Source organism: Electrophorus electricus, chromosome 8, assembly GCF_041902795.1.
Source record: "Electrophorus electricus isolate QZ-2024a chromosome 8, ASM4190279v1, whole genome shotgun sequence".
NCBI classification, from domain to species: Eukaryota; Metazoa; Chordata; class Actinopteri; order Gymnotiformes; family Gymnotidae; genus Electrophorus; species Electrophorus electricus.
The window spans coordinates 25,697,932-25,715,929 of record NC_137504.1 but is presented as its reverse complement, the minus strand read 5'-3'; the positions used below and the strand labels follow the sequence as shown (position 1 = coordinate 25,715,929).

At 43.4% G+C, this 17,998-nt stretch overlaps 2 protein-coding genes across 8 annotated transcripts in view; one reads left to right on the top strand and one right to left on the bottom strand.

Annotated features, from left to right (window-relative positions):
• astn2 (astrotactin 2) overlaps positions 1 to 17,998 on the bottom strand; it is a 266,754-nt gene that overhangs the window by 238,741 nt on the left and 10,015 nt on the right. The gene's annotated exons all lie outside the window — the stretch shown is intronic.
• LOC113587142 (gamma-crystallin M2-like) lies at positions 2,122 to 3,302 on the top strand. Its single transcript, XM_035526828.2, has 2 exons — positions 2,122 to 2,397; positions 3,012 to 3,302. Exons 1-2 carry the CDS (start codon positions 2,122 to 2,124, stop codon positions 3,285 to 3,287), a joined length of 552 nt encoding a protein of 183 aa, XP_035382721.1. The 3' UTR covers positions 3,288 to 3,302.

Genomic DNA, 17,998 nt, shown 5'->3' with positions numbered 1-17,998 from the left:
TGGAGGGGTCTGCCCAAAGCCCTGGAGGCAAACTGCCTCTGGGACGCTCCTAGAGCCCCAGGAGTGAGGAGGGCCTTTGGGGGATGTAGCATCTCTGTAACCGGGGCGGATGTGCATCCCCGCATATCCGTTGAGGCCATGGACACGTTTGAGGCGCCTGCGTGGATGGCTGCGCTTATGTTTGTGTGTGGTCGCTATTGTTTGTTTATGCTTGCGCCTTGTGTTTACAGGCGCAACATCGTTGGGAGCGTACCGGACTGCTCTGAGAGAAGCAGGGAAGCTATCTTTCTCCCTCTCGTCGAGAGGTCTCCCTTGCTGGTGTCACCTGGCCCGCCTGGTACTGTGTGGGCGCTGGGCATTGCCGTGCTGTGTTTTCTGTTTACGTGTACACGGCGCCCGGAGGTTCGCGTTCATTGGACGGACACGTCGGGAGCCGCGCTCCTTGGGAGGGAGTTCTGTCACGGAACGCTTACCTCCTGTGAGTCACGTGGTTTTGCCCGCCAAGTGCAGTGGGAGGATTCTCGTTTGTGGCCACGCCTGCACACACCTGTACCTCATCCTGTCTGTGTATTTAAACCCGCGTCAGTGTGTGCAGTGTCGTTGGTTATTGTTGATGTAACATGTTAAGGTTTCCCGTGTATTTTAGCGCCATGCCGTAGCTCCGTTTTCTCCGTCCCTCGATTAGTTCAGGTATTTAAACCCTGCCTTGTGCCCTTGGTCTTGGCTGTTCATTGTTTACTTCATTGCATTTATGTGCTTATTTAAATGTGTGTATTAGGTTCATTTCGTCGTGGTTGTATTGAATGTTTGAATGTTAGTTTGTACTCCGTGTATCCTAGCCTTCGTGTTTCTTAGCCCCGAGTATTCCCTAGTCTTTGTTATAGCCTGCTTCCCTGTTTGCCTTCGTGTGTTTTTGTTTGTAATGTACCCCCGTACTCCCCGTGTTGGCTGTATATAGCCCTGAACTGCTATAGTGACTACGACTCTGGATTTGCCCTTAATATATCTCGCTCTTCTCCGCACAAGCGTCTGCTTCCTTACCGCTCACCGTTACAAATAGTAATACGCCCAATTCCACACATTCTAGGTACAACTGAAGGGAATTGGGAGCTAGTCCAGTGTATGAAATAGTCGAGTGTGTGAATGAATCCAGTGTGTAAAATAGTCCAATCTGTGAATTAGTCCAGTGTGTAAAATAGTGAAATATGTGAATTAGCCCTGTGTGTGATACAGTCTAGTATCTGAATTAGTCCAGTCCGTGAAATAGTCAGTGTGTAAAACAGTCCACTATATCCAGTAGTCCAGTCTTGGGAAAGCATTACATACAAGGAAGAAAATGCATTCAAGCATGATTGGTCACAGATTCCAGTATGACATTTGAACCCTGCACAAAGGAATTAATGGTGCAAAAGCAGCATTTTCACTGGCCTTTCCAGCTCAGGTGAGAAAATGGCCGTTTCTGATTCAGCCAGCTGGCAAATAAACAAAGCAGGCACAAATGGAGGACAGGAAAATGCCATCTACATTTACCAAATACAAATGGAATAATGAAATATAAGGGCTGACACAATACACAGATACATCTGCGTTATACAATTATGGGATCCATTCAGTGGTCTAGAATTACATGGAATTTGCATAAAAGCACTTTGACCTTCTGTAGGCTTCTGTACCACTGTGCTTCTGTACGTGGCCAGGGGTCTGGACAATAGGACGTGTTTTTGGGGGGATTTGATCATGTATAAAAGCACAGGTTAAATGGTGCACACAGAGCCAGTCACTAGCTGGAAACAGCTCTGACTAATCAAAGCAGCCAAAATGACAATAAGAAAGGTAAGTGGCACACATCAAAGAGGGACGCAGAGTTGAACTAGACAAATAACTACTGTTACTCTGACAAAAAGAAATAAATAAATAGGTGGACATTATAGTACATTGTATTCTGAATTAGAATCTGTTTTTAGAACTTTTCTATCTTGTATAATTTCAGTATTAAATTAGTGTGGAAACTGTAGTCTTAAAATGTGCAGATTCACTTTCCTTGGTACAGTTTTTCCATACTATACATAACATACAAGTATACTGGAACAAAATAATTCTGAAAATATGCTTACATTCAGTATGAAAAAAAACATAATAAACAGACATTTCTGCTGGAATATCATCTTCTATGAGGAGCTCAAGGGCCACTCCTATGAGTGGACCAGTGACTGTAGCGACATGGCTCCCTTCCTGGCCCGCTGCCACTCCTGCAGGGTGGAGAGCGGCTGCTGGATGGTCTACGACCGCCCCAACTTCATGGGTAACCAGTACTTTGTCAGGAGGGGCGAGTACGCCGACTACATGAGCATGTGGGGAATGAGTGAGTGGGTCAAGTCCTGCCGCTTGATCCCCATGGTATGTTTACCAGATCTCCAACACATCTCCTATATCTACACAGACTCGAGAGGGATTTCCCCAAAAACAACACTGTCCACTCCTTTTCCCCAGCAGTACAGAATACCTGCCATGACTGGCCACTCCCTAGCATCTTCGTTGTCATGGTTTACCTGTCTGTTGTCTTTGTTTTGCTTTAAATCCTTTTTGTGGTTCCATTCCTTATGTTAGTTTTCTCTGCCCCTCATGAGTTGCACCCATGTCTTGTTAAATCTCAGTGTATTTAAACCCTGTCTTGTTGCCTGTGTGTTTGCTGGTCAATGTAATCCATGCCCTGCTTGTTATAGTGTCTGTTAATTCTAGCCTTCATTTGTTCTAGCCTCTGTGTGATTCCTTGCCCCTGTTTATATTCACTAGTGTTTAGTTTTAGTTCTTATTGTTACTTGTATTTTTGTTATAGCATGCATACCCTGTTTGTCATCGTGTTTTGTTTATTATGTATTCTTCTACGCTTCATATTGGCTCACTGACCCTGGACTGTTCTAATGATTATGGATTTGCCCTTAATAAGTCTGGCTCTCCTCAGCATGTGCGTACCCTAACCAGCATGTGCATACGCCTCATGATCACTCCACATTACGGGACCCTACAGAACAAGGATCTACGGGAGGGAGAACTTCATGGGCCAGATGATGGAGATCATGGTCGACTGCGACCCCGTCACTGAGCACTACCACTGGTCCAGCGGCTTCATGTCCTGCCATGTGCTGGACGGCCTCTGGCCCATGTATAAACTACCCCACTACAGGGGCAGGATGTGGTACTTCTGGCCTGTAGAGTACAGGCTTTTCAGGCACTGGGGTGGCAGAAGGTTCATGGGAAAGAGGTGTATCATGGATTCCTGGTACTGAAACTAAAAAAAACAAAAAAACAACACTTTAAACACTGTGACAAATCAAAAATGTTTCCAGTAGATATTTTACCCATGCATATTGTCCTTTTTTTTTTTTTACACCTTTAAATACACTACACACAAAGTCTAGGTAATTACAAGGTGTAAAAATTAAAGAGATTGTATACAGAAACGTTGCTGTTTATCTTGCCAGCTTCCTAAATATAGATCCTTTGTTCATCTGTGCCAGCCTCGTTTTATCCGTTTCCTTAATGAGCCCTTTTGCCCTGCTGCTGACTGGGTAATTTCTACATATTCATGCATATTCATGACATTATAGTGCCACGCCTTGACATGTTTAACTCGGTGAGTCTAACACCTGCCTGCCCACCTCTACTCAAAGGCATGGCTGCCTTTTTACTCATCTGTTCTCCTTACACACTCAGTGCTTAATCTTCACACATAGAAACACCTTGCACCTTACCTTTACTGATTACTTTAGTAGCCAAAACCATTTCATTGGTTCTTTTTAAGGCTGGGTAATTACAGTACAGCCCATGTGCTGCAATGCACCCTCTGTGCTGTTTTTCACTGGTCAGTTTCTGACCACCGAAGCACTGCAGACTGGATATTGTTTGGATGACAGACTGTTCTCAACACAGCAGTGGCACTGACATATAGCAACACGGTTATGTGCAATATGCTGGTATTAATGTACCTGGAACAGCAGTGATGCTGGAGCTTTTCCAAGTCTGTGTCATGGCCGGGTTAAAGGTAGTCTGCCACCCACAGATATCCAGCCAGGACAAGTCCTGTGGTGAAAAACTATCCACCGATGAAGAGGTAGAAAACAGCAAACACAAACTGCATGTGCATGAGAGAAACTGTAGCTATGTGTTAGCATGGAATAAAGAAATCACAGATAGATACAGTACTGAGATAAAGTAACTGTTAATATAGTTAGATTGTAGGCCAAACTCTGGTCTGTGAAGTCTTATTGTCATCTACCCACGTCTGGGCACATCTCACAGAGATAAGGGCAGTCACTTTACAATGGTTACTTTGGCGCTAGTCCATCACAAATGGTCAACAGTTATTTCGGACTGTAAATCAATGTAACACCAGGTGTGATTTCCTGTGGCTGTTGTCTTATGCTGGGATGATGCCAGTATATTAGGGAAAACCCTGTTCTTGGACAAGTTAAGACTGAAGGAAGGAGTTACATTTTGATAAATCTCTGCCTTGAGCTTACTCTCTCCGCTCTCTGTTTCTAACCATCTCTGTTATGTACAGTAACGTGTATTTTCTCATAACAATATCAAACCAATTGTAATGTGTAATTAATTGGTTTCTATTATGCCAATAAATCCTTTGTTACCTTGAACTCACATAAAGCTTAGCTTTGTAGATAGCATTACGTAAAATAAATGCTTAAGTACTTATTAACTAGAGTAAACGAATTCCCTGTAATTCCTTGGAAAGTGTCCAATCTGCTGAGCACATTTACTAAGTTAAACCTTAAATTGGTTAGTGAAATGGTAAAACTCTGACAAGCAGGCTGTTTTAGCAATCTGTTATAAAGGAACTTTATAAAAGTTGGTTACGCATATTCTCATGACATACACTGGGCAATGCACAGGACACATTTGTTAATTATAATTTTGAGACAGACTAATTTATTATGTTTTACATGCATTAAACCTTCAGCACAGAATTAAAGATACTGTCAATATACAGTTAGAGACAGCACTGAGTTATAGAAACTGTCGGTATGCAGTTACAGAAAGAACTGAGTTATATAAACTGAAGATATATAGTTATAGAAACTGTCTGTATACAGTTAGCACAGTTGCCAGTTTATTAGGAACACCTACTAGGAACAAAGTAATTTTTCATTCAGTTATATGTATTCAGTAGACAAATAACTGATGGGAACTTGTTTTCCTATTTTATGTCACCTTTACTGTGACATTTAATAAATTATCTGTTTTAAAACAGGTAAATGTCAGGATATTTTGGAAACATATGAACTCATATCAGCTTATGCTGCCCTTTGGACAAAACTGGGCCATTCATGAAAAAGGTCAGTGAAGGTTTACACAATGTACACAGGGTTCAAGAGTCCGGTACAGTCAGTCAACTGCCATTAGAGTTTAACAGTGGTGCCATATATATATATATATATATATATATATATATATATATATATATATATATATATATATATATATATATATATATATATATATATATATATATAATTTATTTATTTTTTTTAATTTATTCATTTATTTTACTGTCTAGACACTTAAACTGGGATGAAAAGAGTGTGTGTGAATAAACTCAATGTTAACCCATTTGTGGAAAACTGAGAATTGAAATAGGAGAAATAGTCACAGACGATGAATCTACAGTCCTACCCTGCAATCCTGAAACCCACCCCTCCGTCAGTGACAAACCTCAGCGCACGCTTCAGAGAGCCTGTGCCTCGTCATCACTGCTTTGATGTGAGGCTAGCCAAGAGAAGGAAAATGAATACACGGCAATGTTCAGCTGTGAAGAAAACCTGCCAAAGCACAAGGAGAACTTGGAATGGTTATAGAGAGAGAGAGAGAGAGAGAGAGAGAGAGAGAGAGAGAAATAGACTTGAGCAGTAGGCAATTACCAAGCCCTGTTCAGTTAAGATGGTAAATATAAACATTCCTATTTGAAATGCTGTTGTACAAATTAGGGATGTAGATGCCACATATACAGACACAGACACACACAGAAACACAAAGAGGCACACACAGTCATGCTTTCACAGAAATATTGCATGCCATCCATGCAAGACCATCGGTCCAGCTATACTGTAAACAAAAGCCTTCAAACAGCCATGATTACCAAGATTTCATGTTACTTTAATTCACCCGGCACAATTCATGCTACACATATTTACTTTAATTCACATTATATACTTTTATTTAGATCCACTCTACACATATTTCCTTAACTCACACAACACATATTTTCTTTAATTCAACCTACACATATCGAGTTTATGCAAATGTGCAGTGCCCTTAGATTAGTAAGCATGCCACTGCTCTGTGCATTTCCTTTAAAAGAAAAAGCTAATCTATGGAGGTGCTCAGTGGAGTGTGAAGGGCTGTAAGTGTTCCCCCCACAAGGCACCCATCCACAGTGCAGCCATTGATCCAGTGTGCTATAAATCTCTGGTGTCCTTATGACAGAAATCAATACGTGAACGCTTGACCACATATCCCCCAGGCAAGTCTATTATGTCACTGTGGTATGTGCCCATGTAGGTTTGTAGGAGTCAGTATTGCGTGTGTGTGTGGGTGTGGGTGTGTGCAAGTGCGTGTGTACGATCACGTGTGTGTGTGTGTGTGTGTGTGTGAGAATGAAAGATAACTTTCATATTATTGTAGGTGCATTAAAGGCAGAAATGGCACATTTTTCACATACACACAGCAGATGGGAGCCATAATCGGCTACTTGTCCAATATGCCAAAATACACGAAACCTAGCAATAACCTTTTCCACAGAAGAAAACTGCATCCACCAAAATATACATCACAGACAACAAAAGTAACCAGCAAAAATGTCAACACTATTACATTTACATGTGTCTCTGGCTTGTAAGCGGCAAAGGGGCAGTACAAAGAGGCAGGCGTGATGCCCCCCCCCCACAAGTAGCACCTAGCAGGCCACCAGTCCTGCCTGCACTCTGCTGGCAATGTTTTCATGGCCGACAGCGAAGACGAGTGGGAATGAGAGGCACGCGGCAGAGAGCCCAACCAGGGCCACCCCTTGGGATACCAGCTGAGGAAAACTGCAGAGAACACAGAATGAAAAGCCAAAAGACTTTCAAAAGCTTTTATGGATGAGACATAATGATAGAGGTATGTGGCACATAGGCAGGATGGAGAAGAGCCTTTGTCCACTCATCCCTTAGAATGGGCCCCAGTAGGCTGAAAGAAAAAGAGCCTCTGTCCACTCAGCCCCTAGAGTGGGCCCTAGTAGGCAGGAAAAAAGAAAATGTTAAATGTACTGTATTTCTTTTTTAGCCATAGCTGCAGCCCATAGATTTAATGTCGACCCTGACACATTACAAGGCACTGTAATAGGAAATAAAATATAATATGATAATATAAGCATTAATTAAATAAATAAACACCTTAATAACAGTGTTAGAAACTCACGTGTCACTCACGCAACAAAGATGCAAAATGCGAAAAGATTCCTACACTAGTTCATACACGTCTACCACTCTGATCTCCCAGACTTTAATCAGATCAAAGCAGCTTCGCAAAAGCAAGAGACCCAGAAGAGGAAATCAAGCCAAACGATTCATCAACCACAAGACACCTAAATCCCCTTCCTGCCAACACCCAGAGATAAGAAGCATGTCAGCTGTGGCGATGACCACAGCAATATCATTATAAATATTTAATAAAGGGCTTCTGCTAATCCCCTTCCTGCCTCCCTCTTACTTTCAGACATTCAGGAGGATCTGCGCGAGCGGCCCAAATCACGCACGGAACCTGGCCATCAAATCCCGTATCTCACAACCAGATTACTTCTGAGAATAAGGAGTCTGTCTTCCTCTCTCCTCCACACATGAGCAGGTACAGGCAGGAAACAGCAGCCTATCAGTCAGCCTCCTGCTTAGCATCTACGATGGTACAGAATTAAACGGAATATTAGCATTTTTGCCATCTGTGGGTAAACTGTGCAATACTTTAATATTTTTAAAGATGATTCATCACTAATAAGAAAGCCCTTCATGCTTGCTGAGCAGACTGCCATGAGGTTTTGAGGATATTTAATAAGGAACTGAGGAATCAAGCTGATGGCTAATCCAAAAAGTGTTAGTTCTTTTGAACTGTCTGGTAGCAGGGCAAACATTATCCACAGGAAACAATTACTTTGCATGCCCTGCTTCCCATAAGTAAACACAAGGGAATTATGGCGCGCTCCCAGAAGCTGTCCCCCTACATCCTCACCACTGTAGCAGCCGCTACCGCGTTTGTTTGGCCGGGTTAGGCTTTTCTTGCTTTTTCCCTCTGCAACATCAGAGAACATGTCTCAAGAGAAAATGGAGAAACCATTCTGGTTAAACTAGACTTTGATGACAAATTTGACAAAACATATTCATAGCAGAACATTAATTTTTTTTTTGTGCGTGTGCCAATAGTGTGATTGGCAGAGATTTTCAATGCTTGGAAAAATGATTTAAAAGGTTTTAAAATGTTTGGACACATTCCACTTGGAGATTTAAATGGAGATTTTTTATTTATTTATTTTTTTAATAGAGACTGAAAAATGATTACACATTACAGCAAATTCAGTTCAAACTCTATGTCTGCAAACACAAAGCCTTTCAGAAAATCACCACAGGAGAAGCGGTTTGGTACCGAATGACCATAAATAAGCTGGAACTGGTACAAATGGATTTTCTTTTATGACCCATCAGGTAGGAAATCGTATTATTTATATGTGCTGTTTTTTTATTGTTTTAATAGGCTGTTTATTGAAATCTTTTTTGAATTTACAGAGTGGACCTGTCGAACTCTAGTCCGGGAAGGATACAGAAGTTCAGAGTTTAATGTTCTTTCTGATTTAATATACCTGAACACACCTTATCAATAATTCTCCCAAGCCTTTCAAGAGCTGAATAAGGTGAGTGCTAAATACTGCGATACTGCAGTCTTCCAGGAGTGAAGCTAGTGAATGCTGTTCTAAAGCACTATAAATTCTACTTTTACAAAAAACAAACACAGTCTGCAAAGTGAAAATAAAGTTCTTTTATTCAAAGTGGCTTCCGGCATTAACGATCCTGAACTAACTGGAGGTCTCCAAAGGATTGTTCATTCATTAGACCAGAATATTGAGGCTCCATTTCAAATCCTCTTTAATCCTCGCTTCCTCCATAACTCTGTTTGTCATTCTGTTAACAATTCTTGTCCACACAGTATTGACAAAGGGGATTAGAAAAACTAACTCCATCTCCCCTTACCTTCCTTCAAACATATCATCGCTGTCACAAAAATCAATAGCCTAAAATTATATATTTTTAAAGGGTCTTGATATTATTTCTTAAAAGCCATGATGTCAGAGATGTTTATAAATCTATGTAATTTCCCATGGACTCAAACGATCAGTAGCCTAAAAGTGGCTTTTCTTAAAAAAAAGAAAAGAAAACACGTTGAACATGTCAACATACACAAATAAATACAATTTGCTTCATGAAAGATCACAACTGACCCAAGTATAGATCTCATATTTAAATTAGAGATGAGATTACATTTATGTTTACACTGTATATTTAATTGTATGTTTAATTAATTTTATAAGCAGTGTGCAGTTCTGCACCATTACCAGTAATAGACAAAATGCTAAAGGCAGCAAATGGTCATATAATATGTTGATACTTAAACAGACGGCCTGTGTGAACCTCCTTTGTACATTCACATTTGACTTCATATGCAGATATTACCACAGAACTGTGTTCTGTGATCCTTAACATGGACTTAAGGAAAAATCCCTCATAGTGGAGTATAGTCAGGATCATCCCTGCACTCACCATAGTTAAACATCGCAAGTCATTATCATTTAATCAGTGACCCGCTTAATTCTACCAGCTGGCTACAGTCTTATTGCTTAGTAGCACTTATTTTTAGTTCACGTAACACAAGGTAACATAATAAAAATGTGTTTATAGAAGGCAGCTGTCAAAAAGTGCATTTAGCTGCAGAAAAGGAATTTGATCTGAATACACTGCCTACAATGCTTGTGGCTAAAAGCAAATAACTAACCCAACATGACTTTTTCCCCCCAGATTTTGTCCGTCTTTCTCTCTAGCCCACTCTTCCTTTTATGCTCTCTCCCTCTACCTCACTCTCCCTGTCTCTCTCTTCCTCTACCTCACTCTCTCTGTCTCTCTCCCTCTCTACCTCACTCTCTCTGTCTCTCTCTCCCTCTACCTCACTCTCTCTGTCTCTCTCTTCCTCTACCTCACTCTCTCTGTCTCTCTCCCTCTCTACCTCACTCTCTCTGTCTCTCTCCCCCTCTACCTCACTCTCTCTGTTTCTCTCCCTCTACCTCACTCTCTGTCTCTCTCTCCCTCTACCTCACTCTCTCTGTCTCTCTCCCTCTACCTCACTCTCTCTGTCTCTCTCCCTCTACCTCACTCTCCCCCTCTACCTCACTCTCCCTGTCTCTCTCTCCCTGTCTCTCTCTCCCTCTACCTCACTCTCTCTGTCTCTCTCCCTCTACCTCACTCTCCCTGTCTCTCTCTCCCTCTACCTCACTCTCTCTGTCTCTCTCCCTCTACCTCACTCTCCCTGTCTCTCTCCCTCTACCTCACTCTCCGTCTCTCTCTCCCTCTACCTCACTCTCCCTGTCTCTCTCTCCCTCTACCTCACTCTCTCTGTCTCTTTCCCTCTACCTCACTCTCCCTGTCTCTCTCTCCCTCTACCTCACTCTCCCTGTCTCTCTCTCCCTCTACCTCACTCTCCCTGTCTCTCTCTCCCTCTACCTCACTCTCTGTCTCTCTCCCTCTACCTCACTCTCCCTGTCTCTCTCTCCCTCTACCTCACTCTCCCTGTCTCTCTCTCCCTCTACCTCACTCTGTCTCTCTCCCTCTACCTCACTCTCCCTGTCTCTCTCTCCCTCTACCTTACTCTCCGTCTCTCTCTCCCTCTACCTCACTCTCTCTGTCTCTCTCCCTCTACCTCACTCTCCCTGTCTCTCTCCCTCTACCTCACTCTCCCTGTCTCTCTCCCGCTACCTCATTCTCCCCCCCATCTCTCCTCCTTATAACAATAACAAAGTATCACCTTCATTAACTAGTTAAAGTAGATGCATTTTGGTTTATATTATGTGTTCAGGTTACTAAGCTTTCATGCATACTAGGTTGTGAAATTAATAAATTGCAAGTACTTGTGTTTGTTTGTTTTTTTGTTTGGTTTTTTTTTTTAGGAAAAAAGCATTTTATTCTTTTGGATTCAGATGAGATTTAGTTCAGGTAGATGCTAGTTAATTCCAGGTTAGTTTGGCATTAGATTTTGTAAAATATGTGTAGATCTTTGCTGTGTGCTGATATGCTGCATTTTCACTCCACTCCTGAATATCGTCTGATACGTATCACACATTTTTCAGAAAAACAGCTAAGAGACTGAAAGAAGAAACAGAGAGATTTATATGGTTAAGACCAAGGTTGTCCCAGTGGTAATAGGGAAACTTGGGGCTGTAACCTTAAGAGTGGCTCCAACAGATTTCAGGAATCGACAATCCCCCCCATAAGAAAAATATATCAATGTTGGCCATACCAGTATGGTGGATTGGCCATACCAGTATGGTGGACTGGTCACTTTGGAAGGCCTAACTTTTCCCTGATAGTGTGTTACTACGTCAGCTATCCAGTTCTATATTATAGATCAGTTGGCCCCAATAATAAGCTTTTAATAGTATCAACAGCAAATTATTGGAAATGTATTGAATTTTATATCAAACATATAAATCTTTTCATGATTCTATCTTGTGTACAGGAAGATTCTGCAAGGGAATTCCCCTGTTTCCAGTTCCCCCCTTGCCTGAGGAAAACTCTTGCCTGAGTCAGGCTGCATTTAAGGTTTAATACTCCAGAAGGCGAAACATGGTTCAGGCATCTAAGTGGGCTTTGTCTGAGTCTACTGTCAAGATCTAAAACAAAGCTGTGGTGATTATTCTAACTGCTTTTGAAATGAGCTAAACCTCTAAAGCTTTCCCTTTCCTTTCCCAAACTCGCTTTTCCGAAATTAGATGCTGTTTTTCAGATGAACCGATTGGTGTGTTCTGATGAACTACGGAGGTGTGGTTCTGTTAAACCAATCAGTGTGGTTTTAGATGCTGGTGTGGGCAAGCTGAGGACCGCAACTGGTTGTGAAGTACAAAGTAAAGGAATTACAAATATAGTCAAACCTCTTCAGAATGACAGTGCTACAGTATGCCCGCATCCACAAATGTTTCAGTGCTCAACACCAGAGTCAGTCGTTAGAGTGCAACGAGGTGAAAGGTCACAGGATTCAGCAAAACCATTTGATAGGATTTATGCCAGGATTCCACATCTGCAAAAACAAATCCCTGATGTGTGTGTTTGTGTGCACGCATGTATAGTGGGGTGTTCGTGTTGTGCAAGCGTGTGTGTGTGTTTGTTCATCATCCCTTGAAACAAAGTACAATGCTACTTTCACATTTGCATCTTGTATGCAATGATACGGATCATTCAGCACTGCTCACACCCACACAGATGTGGTAAAAATCACAGCAGACACAGCAGACAGTGAAAGTCCAAACCTCTCACCAAGGCCTCCCCGTGATGCGTACCTGGACAGAGGCAGACGCAATCATCAGAACCATCAAAGACACAGATTTGTACAATAATCCAAAGTCACTTGAGCGTGATTATTAGCTCCAACGTCGCCAACAGTGGTTGCCAGTATAGAGAAAGACATTACTGTTTAACTGTCCTGTTTTGTTCCTTTCTGCTCCCTTCACTAAACAAAGCATGCATCAGGAATCCATAGCAGATGAGCTCATTCTGCTTATAAATGGTGGGATTTTTTACCTTTGCATTTTATTTGATTATATATATATATATATTTCCAAGTTAGTAAAGGCCATACTGCCCGTTTTAGTGAATCATCTTCCAGTGTTTCTTATTAAGTGAATATACAGTGTTTATCTCAAAGGTAAAATATAATCCACTGTTTCAGCTGCTCCATTTAACGGAAGCTTTAAATCAGTGATATATATCAGGAATTTCTCTTAAACCGGAGTCCCTCATTAGCCACGTCCTGGCAGGCTCGGAGACAAAGGGGGCCTTTTTAGGGGGACACGAGCGCTAAATATGCATGAGCTTGAGAGTGTGTAAACCCGCAAGCCCACCTGTGCTGTTAACCTCCACCAAATAATTAAGAACAGCAGTAAATCCGGGGGAGTGCGTTAGTGTGGCCGGCCGCGACACGGGTCTTGGCCGCCCCGCACACCCCTGGCCTCCTGAAGGCCCGCATTACACGCGCCGGAGTACCGATGTGGGGGATAATTGCAGTAGGATCAAAGCTAAGCCTGTGCAAGACAAAATAGTGGTTCCCTGACACTCAACGCTGCTGCCTCGAAGAGGGAGTGTCTACCACGCATACTGATGAAGGACGAGGTACAGTAGAACAGGGGTGCGGCATGCACGTGTGTGTGGGTGTGTGTGTGTGTGTGTGTGTGTAAGCGGAGACAGTGGGAAAGATAAAAGGCGACTGTGGGTGTGTGTGCATTGGACTGATAATAGGATATGACTAGATGACTGGCTGGAGGAAATGCTACAAGGGGATGTGTGTTTTGTGAGCATGTGTGTGTATGTGTGTTTGTGTAAGTAGGTGTGTGTGTGTGTGTGTGTGTGTGTGTGTGTGAGGGTGGTGTTGGGTTAACCACACTGTTCTCACCATACTGAAGGAGGTCCCTTTTTATAGACCATTCAAAAAGGGTCCCTTTCACCTTCAGTGAAAGCCTACAGAATAATATTAGGCTTGTATTACCACAATACTGGATATGATCCAAATCTACACATACTGCAAGAATACATATTTGTGAATACACACACACACACACACCAGAAACCAACATGTATGTGATCAAAATCACAATAAAATGCATGACCCCAGTCACTCGCTGTTCACTGGTGGCAAAGTATGCCTTCGTTGCGTCAGTGAGTCGAGCGCCGAGTTAAATTTCATGCCTCTTAGCTGCCTTTTTGTTTGGAGCTTTACTCTGTGCATTCTCATTTCTGCTCAAAGGCAAAAGGCCAATCTTATCCAAACCCTTACACAGCATTAGCTCCGAGACAACCAGCAAGTCAATGCTAAAAGAAACACCCCTGCACTGTCAATTCCAACAGCATAAAAGGAAGAAAGAAAAAAAACGAGGCAACTGACAGATCAACCACATGGATCCTTTCTTTAGGTTATACTGGCCCTGAGAAGGGGGTGGGCAGAGATCATTAACGCAATCATCAGGGCTTGGCAGCCATTCGCATGCACTCCACTCTGCTCCAGCATCCAACAGCCATTAGCCAGGGTGGAGAGCACTATGGTCCTCCTTTACTTGTGGCAAGAGGAGTTGAAAGTGAAAACAAAAATCCCTGAAGACTGGATCAAGAAACCTCTGATCTCGGCGAATGGTCAGGAGATAAAACACTCACCTCTGTGTCACCAGGGCAGACCCCCGCGGAAGGGGAGCGGGAAATGAAGTGTCGGCGAACGTCGACCCCGGGTTAAGCCTTCACTCTGCATCGTGCACGGCGCTACCAAAGCTACGCAAGTTGCCGTGGCGCCGAGGTCACCTTCAAAGTGCCGCTCATATCAGGCACGCCAAAGCAGTGGAGTGGCGGCAACATCCAGCACCTGAACACACAGAGGCCCCTGAACACACAGAGCCCACTTTCATCTGACAGAGGCACCGTAAACCTGACTCCTACAGCCGGAAGCTTCCAGACTGCTTCACGCCTTTGATGCCACAGACAGAAACGGGCTGAACTGGATCCCACAAAGATAGAACCACAACAACCTACAATGACCTACAACGAAACAGAGTGGGGTTACATGTATGTAAATTAGACCCTTGGAACAACATCATGGGTAATGGGACTAAAGAAAGAAACAACTGCATCTTTCATTTGTGCTCTGTAAGTCGGTACCATTAGTTGTGCATTACAGCACCGCATGCCTTAATGATTTCTTTTAAGAAAGTAGGATGCCTCCTACAAAGCAAATACAAACAACTACAGCTAATCATACAGTCTGCCTTACATATGTATTTATTTATCTGTTGTTTAATAATTTATTCATTTATTCATTTTTTTTGCTTGTATTTAACTGCTGTGAGCTCGTCCTTAACCTCCACCTCCCCCGACCGGCATGGTCTAGAAGAGGCTAAGGAGCACACATTTCATCACAAGAGGATTTCAAACACCACCACCCTTGATTGCTGTGCTGAATATAAACGTTATTATTATTATTTTTTTTATTTAGTAGCTCCCCAGGGGACTGAGGCTTGGACTCTTCCTCAGAATAAAAATAGCAGGCCAATCAGAGAATGTCAACTCTTTTAGTTTGGGGTTTGTCAAGCGCATCATGATGGCACGCCTAGATCGCTAAATTCTGCTGGAGAGAAATACAATTTATGATGGCTGGGATTCCCATAATCCCCACTGCCCCAACTCTCCCAGACCCTTTGAATCAGATACACGGGCCGAGAGACCATACAGAGAACCAGCAGATCTGGTTCACTTTCCAAATTATTTGATCCCACTACCAATTCGGTGACATACAGTACTCACTCACTCTTTAAAAAAAGGACTATATTGTCACCACTTGGACAAATTGTAAGAGGCTTGAGATTCTGGGAGTGTTTAATGGGGGCTTCTACCAAGCTCTGGTAACATGAACACCAGGGTTTTAATCAAGGCCTATGTGACCTATCAGGGGAAGCACAAGGCAACCAGGGGCTGGACCAAGCGTCTCAGGACCTGAAGCGATGTGGGGATGTAGATTCGTTGGTATACTCAGCACAGAACAGGGAGAAGCACCATGACTGGCGACAAGCCTAATGGCTAGGCACGGCCAGTGCGTGTTAACGGGGCCTGCTGTCATTAGTCCACCATGTGAGACAGCCCCCTTCTCCGGTCTCTGCAGTGCCTGCTGCGTTCAGTCATCAGTCGTCCTCATCTGGAACAGAGGCCCACTGCGACAGAGGGGACTTGCTTGTTAAAAGCCAATCACCCAACGCTGTCGAGCATAGCGCCACCGTTTCCCACATGCCACGATCTCTCACGATCACGCCGAGGACAAAAACGACACTCTGCGGCACCGTCCGAGTGGCGCCCGGCAGATTAAAGCCCGCTTTTGGGGTGGCGGTCTGACTCGGGAGCTCCACCTGCAGGCATGGAGAAGACATCGCACAGGGATATGTGCACAAAGCCAGCAGTCTACATGATGAGCTATCTTATTGGGAACTGGGAGACAGCCATGCTCTGAGCTTAGCCATGGCTGACGGTAGAATATAATGCTGTTTACAAGGAAAACAAAGGAGCAAGGCAAAAAAAAAAAGGTTCAGTTCACAGATGTGTCTCACTTCAACATCTGCACTAATAATACAGGGAGGCTTTTAACCACGCTCGTGAGAGATCCGCGTATAACGGAGATCCGTGAGCTCATGGCAATGTGTAACTGTAAGAATATACATACAGACGAACTCCCTAAGCTTCCTCTCTAAGCTGTTTCTCAACAGGTCAAAAGCTGCTTTCACCCTTTGGGCTGTGGCCGTAGCTTCGGAGCTAATCCATTACTCCGCAGCCACACGAGGCTTTGTTACATAGAAGGAGGAAGTAGGAGCCTGAGGAATAAATCAAGGCACTAAACGGAGCCACTTTTATAAATCAGTGCCATCTTAATATGTCCCCGAGAGATCCTCAGACCATCTAAGGCACAAATAAAGTTTGTGCAAATCCTGCTACAAACACTCCCTGTTGTTCATCTCACTCTGGCTTTTTTGTGTTTCACTATAGCATATGCCTATTTATGTTTAGCTATATATTTATTGCACTGGACTTTGATTAAACAACATTTTATGGGCATCTTCTCAGGCTTTCTTCAAATGTGCAGTTAGCTTTTCTGGACAGCTCAGCCAGGGTCCTGAAGGCCTTGCGGGACTTGAGTGCCGGATAGTGATATGTTTGAATCCACAAAGCCCTGGGGCTGTTGCGTTTGACAGTGATCTCCAGCACAGGAAGAGAAAACGGCCTGCTACCAAAATCCTAGAGCCTAAATTGAAGGAGGAGATAAAACCACCGTTGCATCGACTGAACCGGTGTAGAAAGAGACAGTCAGTGTAGCGCAGCAGCTGTGCATTATACAATAACCCCCGGCAACAATGCCCGGCAGAAATCTATCTGAAGGCTGACTTGTCAGAATTGGATTCATCCAGGCAAAGTGAGCAAGAGATAAAGACAGGAAGAGAGAGAGAGAGAGAGAGAGAGAGAGAGAGAGAGAGAGAGAGAGAGAGAGAGAGAGAATTCGAGAAAGAAAGAGGGAGAGAGAGCGAGAAAGTGAGAGAGTACAAGAAAGAAGGGGTTTGTGTTGCTTTTTTTTCTGCTGATGTCACGATAAGAGGAGGGACCATTGGTTTCAATTTTCCGAGGATAAAAAAAGCACAAGCGATGAGACAAAGAGACAGGCTGCTGATATCAGTTGTTTCCTCTCCCACAGCTCCCTACTTCACAGAGAGCAGGCTTGCTAAAACAGATCACTGAGGGCGATTCTCCAGTGCAGAAGCCACACCATTGCCAGAGCTGATTGCATAACCCATGTATAATTATCCAGTTACATCACAGGGGGGGGGGGGGGCTCAGACCTTAGCCGCTTTGGAACATTAACCTGCGCTGGTGGTGCAACAGTGACCCAGAGTTATGCCTAGTCCACATTTAGAACAGCTGGCTGTCAGCAGGGAGTGACGCCTCTCATCATCTCCACCACGGCGTAGCTCGGCCTTTGACAGGCAGCGGACATGACGAAGTGTCGGCTTTGCACGCAGGCAGCCTCTTACAGGGGCAGGTGTCATTTCTGAGTCAGAGATAATATCTCACCGAGCCTGCGGAGGTCTAGTACAGACTTAGGAAACATCTGCTGGTATAATTAGGGA